At 32.6% G+C, this 14,738-nt stretch overlaps 1 protein-coding gene across 1 annotated transcript in view; it reads right to left on the reverse strand.

Moving 5' to 3' along the window:
* LOC150101695 (zinc finger FYVE domain-containing protein 21-like) overlaps positions 1–14,738 on the reverse strand; it is a 54,678-nt gene that overhangs the window by 17,055 nt on the left and 22,885 nt on the right. The window contains exons 4-5 of the mRNA XM_090400729.1: positions 6,960–7,041; positions 5,316–5,413 (exon numbers count right to left, since the gene is read on the reverse strand). Coding sequence (XP_090256855.1) covers positions 5,316–5,413; positions 6,960–7,041 — 180 coding nt within the window. The remainder of the gene's footprint in view (positions 1–5,315; positions 5,414–6,959; positions 7,042–14,738) is intronic.

Below are 14,738 nucleotides of genomic sequence, written 5' to 3' on the forward strand. Positions count from 1 at the left end.
GTTTATATTAAACGGAAGTTTTGCTCTAACACGGTAGTTGTATCCATAATTTTCATAATGTATTCTGATCACCATGTAAGCATGAAAGAAAGTTTAATTATAGTGAATATAAAAATAACCTTTAATGTTTGTCATTCTCAAAAGGGATGAAAAGGCAGAACACTCTTAGCCTGTCAGAAAACAGAAGCAGCTGATGTTCAGTACTTGATTTCATTTACCAATGATTTGTAGACTTACAAGATGTGAAAGTATGACAAACTACTATCATCTTTTTAATAGTATCACTGTGTGAAACAATGATAATTCTCTGGTTAAGTTTTTTTTCTGAGTTGTAAAATCAAAAATCTAAGTTTTCATGACGGTGAAACCCTATTTGCCTTTGCCAAAGATTAACTGTGTAAACAAGCAAGTTGTATAGCAAATACCATTATAGGACATTTGCTCAGTATAGCAAGTCTTATACAATCTTAATGAAAACTATAAGGGTATTTATAGAAACAGCTACAAGCTAATTACCTTAAAACTACTGTTTCAAGTTTAATATCAATATCCTCATCATCTTATATATAATTTTTCACATTATTTGTGAGTGGGTTTGTGTTTAAATAATCTTCTACACAGCAAAATATAGCCATCAAACTTAGCATGGATGGTTCCTTCTGGCAGCTCAAATGAAAGAAGTGATTTATTTTTAATCTCAAATGACTCCTCAGGGTGATGCTATACAGAGAGTGTGGGGAGGTATTTTTGTTCTACAATACTGATATATGATTTTAAAGGACTTTCCATGCTGATTTCAAAGATGTTTTGTACATATCCCATGCTCACAGAAAGCTGTCATGCAACTATCAAAATATATAAAGTGATCAATATAAAATACCATGCTCGTTTTTTTTTTTAGAAGCAACCCCTAAGTTTTAAATTCACTGGCTTAGACCTGTGATTTAGTTATTAAAACTATTACAAAAATTGCATTAAGGTTATAGTGAATCAACAACAGATAATGTAATTTGAAAAACATACCTTGAAATTATATTTAGGATAGAACTACAATACTTCATACCTCTACTATCTTCAAAAACTTAAACACTTGAGAAGAGAACCGAATTACCATAAAAGAATAAGTTTAGAAATAAATTTAAAACAAACTGTATATGATTAAAATGTAAAGGTTATCAATACATGGAGAAATAATTTAAAATGCTAGAAGAGGATGAATAAATAAGAATGATACCTGTAATTATGGATGAGCCATTTCAACTGGCACCATCTTCAGAATTATGAAGAGTGCTCTTCTGAGGGAAGGAAATGAGAGATGAAATTGAAAAATGTTGTGGAGTTTAACTAAAAAGAGGCTACAATGAATCACTAGTCATTTCTTACTGGCTGAAACTTCAGGAATAATTTTGATGTTGTGGAGCTTCCAATTTTCCAAAATCACATTAGGGACAATGGATGTTTATAAAGTTGCAATTAGTTCTTATGGCTATAGTTTTGAAATCTGTAATTTACCTTTGTTGTTTTGAAAGTCTAGCAGGCATTCTCCTAAACAAAATAAGCATGCTATTTTATATTTAGAAAATAGAGGAACTTTGTGAAAAAAACTTCAGTAACAATATATCATCTAGAAAAGTATCAAATGTATTCTTCCTCCAACCTGCAACAGACAGTGTCAGAATAATAACTGAAACATGTCAAAAGGCTTTTCATGAAGATTTTAAAAATGTGTTTTGCATACATGCTTCACCCATTCAAAGCTAGTGTGTCCAAAAAAGGGGATGGTATAAAAATGGATCATAATATCCATATGATACACAGACAACTCATCATATTTCATCACAAAGGAGTTCACATTTCATATATTTCTATATCACATTTCTGAAGAGATATAACAAATAGTATAGATTAAACTAATATATATTGCTCTGTATACTTCCAAAAAAAAGTTCCCAATTAATCACTCAGAGTACACTCACTCATCAGATGTAGCTTGTTTTGCTGGCACGTTACCACTCACTTCAGTGGTGATGTGTCACTGATGAAGGCAGTGCTTGCACTGTAATGTGCCACAGTGCAAGCTCTACAATTTTTCTGAATAGTTTCAGGGGTAAAATCCAGGGTTTATGGGGATAAAAAAATCTTGCTTATGCCAATGATTAACTAACTAGGAAACCAGCTGAAAAACAGCCTAGAAAAAAATTTCTCAAGTCACTCACTGGAATCAAACCTATAATGGTCTTTTTTCTGAAAAACTAGCATTACAGAAGTTACCATGAGGCTCATGATTTAAAAAGATACACTAAGTTACCATTATTTATTTAAGATAATAATATAATTTACATAAAGTAAAGAATTAATGTTATTATGCTTTTTTCAATCTTGAAGAATGATAGATAATAGCATTCTTCCTACATATTTTCTTTCACTGTTCTATAGAACACTTGTAACCATGGTTGGACTAAGGACATTCCAGAAATCCTAGAGACTAAACATAGAACTTTTTTTAAGCAACTTCAGGCCTCCAATAAGTAGAGTAGTCTGGTCTCATAGGGCAGTGAAATTTGTCACCTGCACTTCCCTCCTTAATGTGTCAGTCTCAATGATCTATCACAGCCAAATAACTTGGCCGTGGCATAAACTTACTTTGCATGTAAATCTTATAAATGCTCTGATAGGAGTCAGTTAATCATATCTACATGGTCCACTATGTCAGTCAAACTCTGCATGTATGTGTTCTTAGACCAGTTTGTTTTATAAGATGAAAAATTCTGCTACTTTAATATGTGACCAATTAATTCATTGAAAAACTTTATAAACATTCTTCATGTCTGAGGCTAGATTCAAAATCTGAATGTCCAAACCAGAGAGCATCATCATTACCAAATGATAATTTCAATCATCTAAACATAATTCACAACACCTATGTCACAGTGGGATTCAAACCCAAAAGCCTCTGCTGGATGAAGAGAGCAGAGGTGCCATATGCTCAGTCAACTTAGCTACCAAGTTACCTCATTTAATAATGAGGTAACTTAACAGAAATTTTTAAAATTATTTCGGTCATTCAGAATATCCTTATAAGGAGTTATTTATTATAAAGTCAGTTATTTAAAAAAAAAAAAATGAAATCAGCTCCTGCTGATACTTTTTACGGTATCCTCAAAGCTTCAGATACTTTCTAATGAATGTAGCTTTGAGGATATCCATGAACACTTTTGTTTGAGGGAATGAAAAGGTAGACGCCATTCTAATTTTAAAATTTTGTACTGTAGATTTTGAGTATGGGTAATTAGCTAAATGAAAAAAAAAGTTAACTAGATTTATTGAACAGCTGAAACTTTTGTCATAGCCAGACTTCTTAAAATTCTTTTCCTCTATAAAATCAATCTTCCTTCCAGACAACTCCAAAAGCCTAAAAAGCTGAATTTGAAGTTGAAGATAGAATTCGAAGTTGAAGATAGATCAACTTCAATTCAGGATACTTATCCTGAATCAAAGTTGATCTATATTTTGCAAAAGAATTTTCCTTTTGAAGCCACAAATGACAGCACTTGTTTTGTATAATTGACATGCATTCCAGTGAACACCATTATAATGAAATTTGTGAGCCATAGTGAAAAAGAGACTTATTATTATTATATTATTATTAATTTCCTATCAACGATTTTCCTCCAAATCAATCTATTACTTGTGAGCAGTCCAATAGTGTCATAACATTCTGTGCTTCTAAGGTACTTCTGACCGAATCAATCCACCTAGACCTTAGTCTTCTTCTGGGTCTCTTTCCTGCCATCTTGGCATCAAACACCTGTTTTGCTAATCTTTCTTCACTCATTCTATTTAAGTGGTCATACCACCTTAGATTAGCTCTGCTGACACATTCTTGAATGTTAACAATGTCAAGTTTCTTTTTAATATGATTCTGCCATTGATACCAACAGTTCACTCTCTTAATTTTTCTTAGAACCCTCATATCTGTGGTCTTTGCTCTATTTGTTCGCTACTGTACCTAAAATTTTCATAATGAACTAAATATGTGTATACTGTAAAACTTTAAGTTATTATAATTAAAATCAAATATTTAAGTCAAAAACACCATAAATCAGCAATTTAGAATTTTTACCTTATAGTATCTTTTGAACACAAAATGAGCTGTTACCCATAACTTTTACTCAGAATTAAAAAAAAAAATGCATATTCTGCAATATTTCTTTAATTTACAGTTCTATGAGAACAATATAAATTCAGGAAACTGATACTACTTGCCAGATGTTTCAGCAATGATTTAGCTCATATTCTATCCTGTGAAGGACTCCAAATAAGCATGCTACTTCTCTCATTACAACCTTGCCATTCTTCTCATCTTTCATTTCTTCATGCTATCACTCAGTATGTTGCTATTCAGCTTCACTTACTTTTACCACTGTGCTTTCACCCACTATCTCACCAATCTTCACATTTTCCCACCTTTTGTCATTCCCATCCTACTATCATATTTCTTTCTCCTCCTCACACTTCTGGCACTCCAATTTTGCTTTCCTTCCAAAAATATATCACCCTTTGTAATGAATATATCTCACATACTCTGCAATGAAGGAAATCACTCATATTAAATTCACTTGCCATTGTTCTGGCAAGTAAATTTAACATAATACAGAGGAGATTCTGTGATTGTAGTTAGCAAACACAGATTGCATAATGAATTGTCTTGCTTGGATCTTTAGTAAAGTACTGATCATATATGTTTATTTTTGTTATCTAAGTTTTCAGATTTCCTCTTAATATTAATTTTTTTTTTATCAAGTATATGAATTTCAATAATCTGCAGTATGAAAATGAATGATTCTCAATTTTAAGTTGTATACATGAAATATGTGGAATGTGGCAATAGAGCCTCATTGTGAAGAACATCTGAATAAAATTAAGATTTTACTTAATCATTCTGACAACATCCATGCCTAGAAAAAAAAAATTAACTTGATTTGTGCTATTGTTTTTTTGAGGAATCTATCACCAGTTTCTTCAAAAGATGTGCACTTAGTAGCCTTATTTCTTCTGAGGTTTTTTTTTTTTACTTTGTTTGCCTAAAATCCACTTATTGATATTAAAAGTATATGTACAGACTCAAAATTCCAAACTTCACAACATTGGTTAAGAATGGTATATTAAACGAACTGTTATTTTCACAAAGCACTTTTTCCTTCAAAACATTAGCAAAACTTTTGACATGAGGGTAGTTAAAATTGGTATAAAGGAATATTTATTATCAATAAACTGAATCCAGGATTTTATTTACACTGATAATAAATCATTACCCAGACTTCCAGAATTTGCCAGAGCTCTAATGGAAACAATCTGTGAAAGTAAAATAGGTTCATGTTGCCAAGTGCTTCCACCATCAAATAGTATAGTCCTAAAAGAAATATTCAAAATAGCAATGTATAAATAAATGTATTTAATGCTAAATACATTTAGTACAGAGTTAGAACAAATCTGTAAATGAGGCTGTTTATATATACTTATATAAAGGAAAAACTCCTTTGTTTACCTTAGTCAATTCTCTCTTCTCCTCAAGCTGTCGTGTTAAAGTTTAGGTATTTCAGTTATTTAACTCATCACATGTAATGAGTTAAGTAACTTGATATTAGTATATGTAATCCCTCATATTCCAAGCTTTATCATATCCCAGTTTTGGTAGCCAAATGAATAAAACTTTCAGTTTGCCACCAAAGGCTGTAATTACAAATTGTGCTCTGGTGTGGATGTACATATTAATAATCTATTTGAAGGTAGATTTCCAACTGTGATAATCCATGATACACAAATCAAAATATTTGTAGGCAATCTATCTTAATTAAATATTTTTCAATTAAGATTCTGATGGCAGGAAATGATATGAATTGTTCATCTATCCAAGGGTTAGAAGAAGAAGAATGATGTAAGGTTGCTTTGTGTTTTACTGCGGTGTCATATAGATGAGAAAGTAGTGAAACCACAGAGGAGAAGTTACCCAATGGCTACCTAATTTCTGCTACATACTCAGAGCAGGTATTTAGAATGAGAGAGCAGAAACAGCATTCTGACCATGGAAAGGAAAAATATAAGTCCCAAAGATGATCCTGTGGATGACCTCTGGGACTTCCTCTCCATTCCTGGAGAGGAAGTCCCAGAGAGAGAAAACTTGCTCATGATTATGGTCTTAGTTAATGAGTACAGATGACCTTTAACAACATACTACCTGGAAGGAGAACTGGTTAAGAAAAATCAAGGATGTTGGGAGAGTAAAGAACATCATCTGGTCATCAATAAAAGAAGATGATTTGTGCTGGGATCATTGCTCAGAGTAGATACCTCCATATCTCTTCCAGCTTAGTTGTGGGAACCAGAAAAGGGAAATACAATGGCAAACATTCAAATCATCTATGAAAATAACTTTTGCTAAAATAGTTGGATGAATTTTCTGCATGAACTGAAGAAAATTAAGCCTCAGGGATAAGAATTAAAAGAGATCAAAATGATTTTCAGAATCAAGAGCGCAGTAAAGAGCAGTACTGAATTACTGTATGGTGAAAAGAAACCAAGCCAAGTGGGCCAAAAACAGAGGATTCTAGATTTGTATCAGATATTTTATAAAAGATAGCATTTCTAAAAATAAATAATTCTATTTTCAGTTTCAAAATTTCTTTTGGCACAAGTACCATATTCTTTCAGGCTTGGTGAATCCGACTTGTTGAGCTCCCCCACATGGAAGCATATAATCTTTTAATTTGATGAATTTAGAAAAATTAATGTTATCATGGAACATAACGTCTTATAAAAACAAATTCATACCAAATAGTAATCACAAATTAATGGAATTTATTATTTAACTTAAAACGAAGTTGCAAATGATATGTGAATTATTTATATGTGCATGCATGTATGCACACATGCACACACATATAATTTAGCTAACTAACCTCTGATCGGATGACAAACGACAGAGAAATGATATCTCCGATTCATCAGTTTTTTTGGCACTGTTTAAGATAAAATTGGCTCCTGAAAAGATGTAAAATTAGTCAGAGAATTCTAATTTTAAAATATTTAAAAGACAAACACATTCTACTGATTATTGCTACAATTCTATTGAGATGTAAATTTTATCAAAAGTAAGCCTGCATAAAAATTAAAATTAAATTGCAAAATTTATGAGACTCCAATTGCTGTGTGATCTTATTAAGAAATAATTATATCTGTTTTAAAATATGTTAATTATATTTTAGAACAGATAGCAGTTAATTTTTTCTAATCACATCAAAATGTTTTTCCAAGAGAGAAAAAATTAATTTACTTGTGAATTCTGTTGCCATTTCAGAGAATTTTTTTAATTAACGAGAGATATCATGAAACAGTGGCATGTGAATGGCAATATTTGTCAGCTTCTGAAGGTGGATGAGTAAATAAGTCACTCAGTGCTGAATTGCTATCCATAGCAGCAATTTAAAATTAATTTAAAATTACATTAATTCAAATTGTATTAACTGAATTTTTTAATTACATTTAAAAGCAAAAATTTTGTAGGTGATTTACTTTGTTGTTTGCAAAAATATGGCACTGCACCTTGCAACCAGTCAGCTGAAGGTTCAAATCCCACTGTAGCATGAACATCTAAAGCTTTTTACAGTGTTAGAAATTGATTAGAAAAAAGAAAAATAATTAAATGATTTTCAGGCTAAAAGAAAACTGGAAATGGTGAAAACCATATGCATGGGTTCTAACAATATTATCAAACCCTTGGCTACCAAACACAGTACACTACTATAGATTTTCACTTACCATATAAAATATCTTATTTGACAGGCTGGATATGATAATTTCTTTCTTTTATGTCAAGATTTTGCATGACACATATTTTAAGTATATTATATTTGAAAAGCAATCATATTCTTGTTTTCATCTTTACTTTACCAAAGCGCATGCAAACAACTGTACACATTAAATATCTTCACAACTAGGCTAACTTCACAACTATAAAGAGCAGATGACTTCACAACAATTTGTTTTCTGTATCTCATAATATAATGCACAACTCCCTTCTCACACATGTATAATACAATACATTATGGTCCCAGAAATGTCCATTGCATCCCACACACACACACACACAAAGTTCTGATAAAATAAAGAACCAAGAGAAAAATCACAATAACTCAAAAACTGTATGATGAATTTTTATGCAATTCTGTGAAAAGCAATATATGAGAGAAAGAAACATCCACAGAAATTATAAATAAATAGTTTTAATTCAGTAATAAATGGGTACATGATGATACAATGATCAAAATGAGATTGTCAAAGTGCTTCAATCAGAATGTCTTAAGAATGGTAAGACATTCACAGCACTCATGACGATGTTTCACATGTTTATAATAGAGTCCAAGAGCTCAGTTGGAAATAACAATCACCGCTCCTGCTCTCTAATTCCCTCAAGGTTTTGGTAAGGGTGGTTGAGAGCAGCAACATATCTACTTAGAGCATCTCAGACATGCTCAAGAGGAATCAGGAAACTTGGCTGGCCAGTCCATACATATAATGGTCTCTTCTTAAATATACCAATCCACACATTTTTCTCGATGAAGAAGAGCATTATTGTCTTGTGGGATAAATCTCACACCTATTGCACCCACATATGACTACAGGAGTCCAGGACATCATCTCTTTAAGTTGCAGCATTCATGGTTCCACTAGGAAGCACATACAGGTTGGTGCATCCAGCCAACGAGATGTCTTCCCACACCTCACACTACCTCCACCATAATTGTCCATTTCGTGGATATTAAAGGGATGATAACATGCCCTTGGTTCTTTCCAGATCAGAGCACATATTTGGTATTGCTTTGTAGAGCAAATAAGAATTGCCAGTAAACAATACCAACCCCCACTGGTCTTGGGTCCAGCTGACATGAAGCCTGGCCTCATTTCAAATGTTCTCTCTGTAGCATGGAGATAGGACTACCAGTCACTTAGCAAACAGACCACTGTCATGAAGCCTTCTGCACGGTGGAAGCAGATACCAATGTTCCTGTAGCTAACTCAAGGTCAGAATGGAGCAGATTTGGAGTAGCACTCCTGTTTGGGAAGCAGATAATCCAAGATATCCATCACTCATTACAGTTATAGCCCATAGCCTTCCATCACTGTCGGAATGCTGTTTCTGCAATTGCTGGAATTGGTTCCACAGTCTGTAAACCACAGAACAACTCACATGCAACCATCTTGTTATCTTCGCCTGACTTTGGCCAGCCTAAAGTCTCAGGATGGTTAGCCACCAAATTCATCAGCTAAATGAGGTCTTGCAGCCATATCCAGAATTGAGCTATCATGAAATGTCTAGTTCTCACTCCAGACACAAAATGGAAAACCTCTCCAAAACACCCAATTTTATGCCATGGCTCACTTGCATATACTGTCTTGTGTATACTGCTGACAGTGCCATGCATTTGTATATAATAACCAGACTCACCATCATCTTTTATGTAATGTATCTGACTTTCATGTTTTGTTTTTTTTTCCCTGGCTGCCTTAAGCTTACAAAAATTGGCCATTTACTCACTGTCTGGTATTGCACCGCCTCATATCAGAAGGACTACACAGAGTAGATATGAGCAGAAACAACAACTAAATGATGAATGGCATCCTTTGTATAGATATGTTGCAGTACCTAGGAGGCTAAGATGCAGGAAAAGTTTTATTCACTCAGTGGAACCATTGATTAATTCCATAAAAGCTACAAGGTCAACAATATGGCAAGAACAATCTCCAGAGGATCTGAACTTAAACGAATCTCTTCTTTCCGGCTTACATCTAGACTAGCAAAGATCAAGAATGGGCAGATCAAAGCAGAATATGGCTAAATGGGGCTACACAGACAATGGCAGTTGCTCATGTGGTTAAACACAAACCATGGATCATCTTCTGCAATGCTGTTTAATAGACATTAATAACATATGTACCCGAGAAGATTTAATGCAGTATAATGAAACAGCTTTTAAGTATTATGCGGAGGTTTCTATGGTTAAGAAGTTTCAATCGAAATATTCTGGTTTTGTGACCACATTTTTATTAAAAAAAGACTGTTTTTTTTTTTAAAACTAAACAAGTACAAAAAAACAAACCTGAGAAGTTTCACTAGTCATCAGACTAACATCTTCAGGGGTAAAGATAATAGTTTAAAGCTCAAACTATAAGAAATTTAAAAAAAAAACAAGTTCATTTATTGGTATTATGAACATCAAAAAAGTTCGTTAAAAAACCCAATAACAGATCTATACAACCATTAATACATATTAGCTAGAAAAAATGCTATTTAATGTCGCATTCTGTGATTCACTTTCACTCTGTACGAGGTCTGAACTGGGTAAATTTTTAATAAACACTGACCAAACTTGATTTAAAATCAAACCTTGATTTTTGTTGCATCGCATAGGAATTTTAATCATATTTGCTGCTCTCTTTGAATTTTAAACAGTTTTTATCAATGTAGGACATGTTTGTTCTGTCCTAGAGTACATCATGACCAGTAGAAGCTGCGTGAAATGACAAGCCAGACTTATTTTCTCTCTTTTTTGTACGTCCTTTTGATGCTCGCTCATGCGGATTTCTCCCAATCTCCCCGTCTGGCCCAGTTCCTGTAGCAGATGCCACAGGAACTGGGACAAAACAAACATGTCCTACATTGATAAAATCTGTTTCACAAGAAAATTCAAAGAGGCAGAAAATATGATTAAAATTCCTATGCAATGCAACAAAAATCAAGGTTTGATTTTAAATCAAGTTTGGTCAGCATTTATTAAAATTTTACCCAGTTCAGACCTCGGACAGAGTGAAAGTGAACCACAGAACGTGACATCAAATAGCATTGTTTCCAGCTAACACGTATTAACGGTTGTATAGATCTGTTATTGGGTTTTTTAACGAACTTTTTTGATGTTCATAATACCAATAAATGAACTTGTGTTTTCGTAATTTCTTATAGTTTGTGCTTTAAACTGTTAGTTATCTTTACCACTGAAGATGTTGTTAGTCTGATGACTAACGAAACTTGTCGGATTTGTTTTTTAATACTTGTTTAGTTTTAAAAAACAGTCTTTTTTAATAAAAATGTAGTCACAAAACCGGAATATTTCAATTGAGCTTTAAAGTATATTAATCACTGGATGAGTGAAATCTGACTTTTAATGTTTTTGCATTATATTTTATGCATTTTTATGTCTTTTAATGTCTATTTCTTTAAATGTATGCTTTTAAAGAAATAGACAATTAACACAATGATAACCAGACTCACCATCGTCATCTTTTATGTAATGTATCTGACTTTCATATGTTTTTTTTTTCTTCCCGAGTTATTGAGATTTTTCCCTTTGTTCCTTAAACCAGTGTGTGTGTGTGTGTGTGTGCGTGTGCATGCGTGCGCACACATGTACACATCATTGAAATTCCATTTCAAAATAGACTATTCATAATGCATTAGTAATTAAATGCTATCACCATAATGACTTGAATGCTGTTTAATAGTATTAGGAAATAAATTTTAAGTTCACCTCTAAGCATGCCATGGCAATGCTTTCAACCTCAGCGAAAGTGAAAGGTACGGAACATCTGCCTACAATTTCTAAAAACATTAGAGCTAAAAGAGTGCTGCACATTCTCTTTGGAAATTAAAATGGTTAGTTTTATTATTTTTTTATAAATTAACAATAAAAGTAATAAAATAAATCCAAAATTCACAACCTAGTACGCTTTAATTTCTAGCCCCTTCACTTCTTGAATGAGCTGGTTAGAGATTCGATTGAAGTAATAAAGACTGCAGCATTGGATTCCAAAAGTATTTGTAATGCATGTTGTTATATTTATAAGAACACACACACACACAACAAACTGGAATATAAACATAAGGATCAGAATCACAAGTACTATAAAAACTGGGAACTGAAGTACAACCACAAGGAGTAAATCCTTATAATCTGTTTGATTACAAGAGATATTTCAACATATTTTTACTCATACTAGTGATTCACAGATCTTATATCTTTTGTTGTGTATTATTATTATCCTATATATTAGTTCATTAAAAAAAACATTCTGATACATTAATGAAATTAAAATCGAAATATAAAAATAAATAACTAAACTATATAATAAAATAACTAAATTCTTCTCTTTTCCCAATCCTTCCCCCCAAATTAACACAATTATCAAGTGGAAGCCCTTCGAAAGAAAATTTCATGCCTTACCATTACTTGTAGCTACAATCATTAGTTTATATTCTTGTCTAAGAAATTTATTAAGTTACAAATATTCAGTTTTTTCCTGTAATCCTGCCTGAAAAGAAGGAAATGGATATTCATATTCAGCAGATATTTAATATTCATAGTAACAAATATGATTCTTTTAATGTACACCAGTGATAAATATCAAAAGAGAACAGCTTGTGAAAACATCCTGGAAGATGTCAAAAAAAGGCAACTGTTATATAGCTTTCATAGCATACTCAAACATATGTATGGTATTTTAGTAATCTTTTTAAATGAATGTACTGCACACAGTCATGTGGCATAATATTGCATTATCTGTATAATCATCAAAAAATGATTACAAGCCATAAAACTTGTAAATAAACTCTGATAACACTGAAAGGCTGATTTAATATCAGGTAGTACTGTGTTAACATTTCATACAGCTGTAAACAATGCTGCCAAACATTTCAAAATCTAAAAGGATTTTATTCTGAAATATTTCATAGTTTATCTACATTTAAAAATTATTAAATTTAGTATTATTACTAATTTTTTCCCCCAGTTTATCTGGGGTTTTTCATTCCCCAAGCAGGCAAACTGGCCCCGTGAACACACACACACACAGGCTACAGTCATATGATACCTCCAGGAATAAGGAGTAGCCAACCTATTCTGTAGGATTTCGGTTCTGAATGCCTACATGGTAACAAGTGTAGGTCTATGCGCAAGCGTAAATTAGGATAGGATAGATTATTACTAAAAGAAGTTTATATTCTAGTTCCCAGGCATGTGAACTACAAACATGTTTATGATGATAATAGTCATAAGAGTAAAAAAGTGTAAACAGGAAAATATGGTAACAAGTTAAAATCTTGTTACAAGATTTCATAATCATCACTTCCATTTAATATATTCTTGAGGATTGGGAGATGGTGGAGAGGATTCAGAGACAAGTGACCAAGCTGGTCACAGGTCTGTGGAATGTTCCCTATAAGAATATATTGAGGGTGCATGCATTGCAGAGTTTAGCTGACAGGCAGAGGAGAGGAATATGATAGAAACTTATAAGTTACTAAAGGGACACTATAAGGTTGACAGAGAAGAAATTTTTAAATTTCTTCTCTGTAGGGAGAAAACAAGGGGTCACACCTGGAAGCTGTAACCAAGCTTATCTTGGAAAGTGGCAAATGAGTGAATGGATTGCCAGAAATGGTTTAATGAGTACCCCAACAGTGAATAGGTTTAAGGAGATGCATGATAGATATTGTGTTAATGGATAGAGTGGGGTCTCCTGCAATGAGTCTTTTGACTCCATGGAGTGCCCTAAATAATATCAGACCTAGTGGACCTTATTATGGCCAAGTAACTGATTTTAGTATTAGACTGAGTTGTTTAGAATTAATACCACAAACATCTAAGAAGCAAGGTGAGCAATGTTTATCTGCTGATTGTGTGTTCCAGCTGGTTTGTTTCTTCTTAAAATTGTTATTTTTTCTTGCAAAATACCCTGATACCTCTGAGACCAGCTAACTTAACTTCAATTGAAAAAGGCTAAAATGTTCTTGATTTCCATGGCACAGGTAATTCCAGTGAAACATGTTATTTTTCTAACATCAATAAGACATCCTATTTTGCAAAGGAAGGGGGGGGGGGGTAAAGAGAGTTTCAAATTATCAAGATTTAAAAAACACTGCCACCTCCATCAAAGACCAACTTGCTTTAAAAAGGCCCAGAAAATTCTTCTGATCAGCCATTTGAAACCAAATGAAATGACAAAAAACTACTTTATCACGACGAAATACTTTATATTTTTTCTAAAATCATACTGATAGTACTAATATAATAATAATAATATATCACTGATCTGGATTTTATGAGTAATTCTATATGGTTTAAAAAAGATTAAAGTTAAGCTATATTACATTAATTGCAATATGCTAATTAATTTTTCATTACTCACAATAATGGAAAGACTACTTAAATTCAAAAAATCTATGTCAGGAATAACATTAATAGTAATAATTTATTACCGACCACTCAATATGGATAATTAAGGTAGCATGAACTGGACAGTTATATTTCTAAATCAAATGTTTTATAGGTGGTAAGCCAATATTTTTCATGAATTTTTTCTTAAACGATTAAGGAGATTAAAATTAGGCTATATTAAATTAAAATATGCAAATAATTAATTTTTAAAAATAAATAAAATAAATCTTCTGCTTTTTATTCCCAAAGAAAGCAGAGTAGGCAGTTCCTTTAGTCCCAATTAACTTTTTGAAGGCTACTGGGTAGCCAGTCTCATTCCTTCAAGCATTTATTGATAGTGAGCACAAACCATCAGCAAATCAAAACTTTTCAGGAGAGGTGAGAGACAGTGTATGGAAGACAACTGCTGTCATCTTATAGCCCTATATATGACATTCATATTATTGTCAACTTCTACAGTCGATTCCTGAG

The sequence above is a fragment of the Typopeltis vanoorti genome, chromosome 11 (genome assembly GCF_054136105.1).
Source record: "Typopeltis vanoorti isolate ZY-2024b chromosome 11, IOZ_Tvanoo_1.0, whole genome shotgun sequence".
NCBI lineage: Eukaryota > Metazoa > Arthropoda > Arachnida > Uropygi > Thelyphonidae > Typopeltis > Typopeltis vanoorti.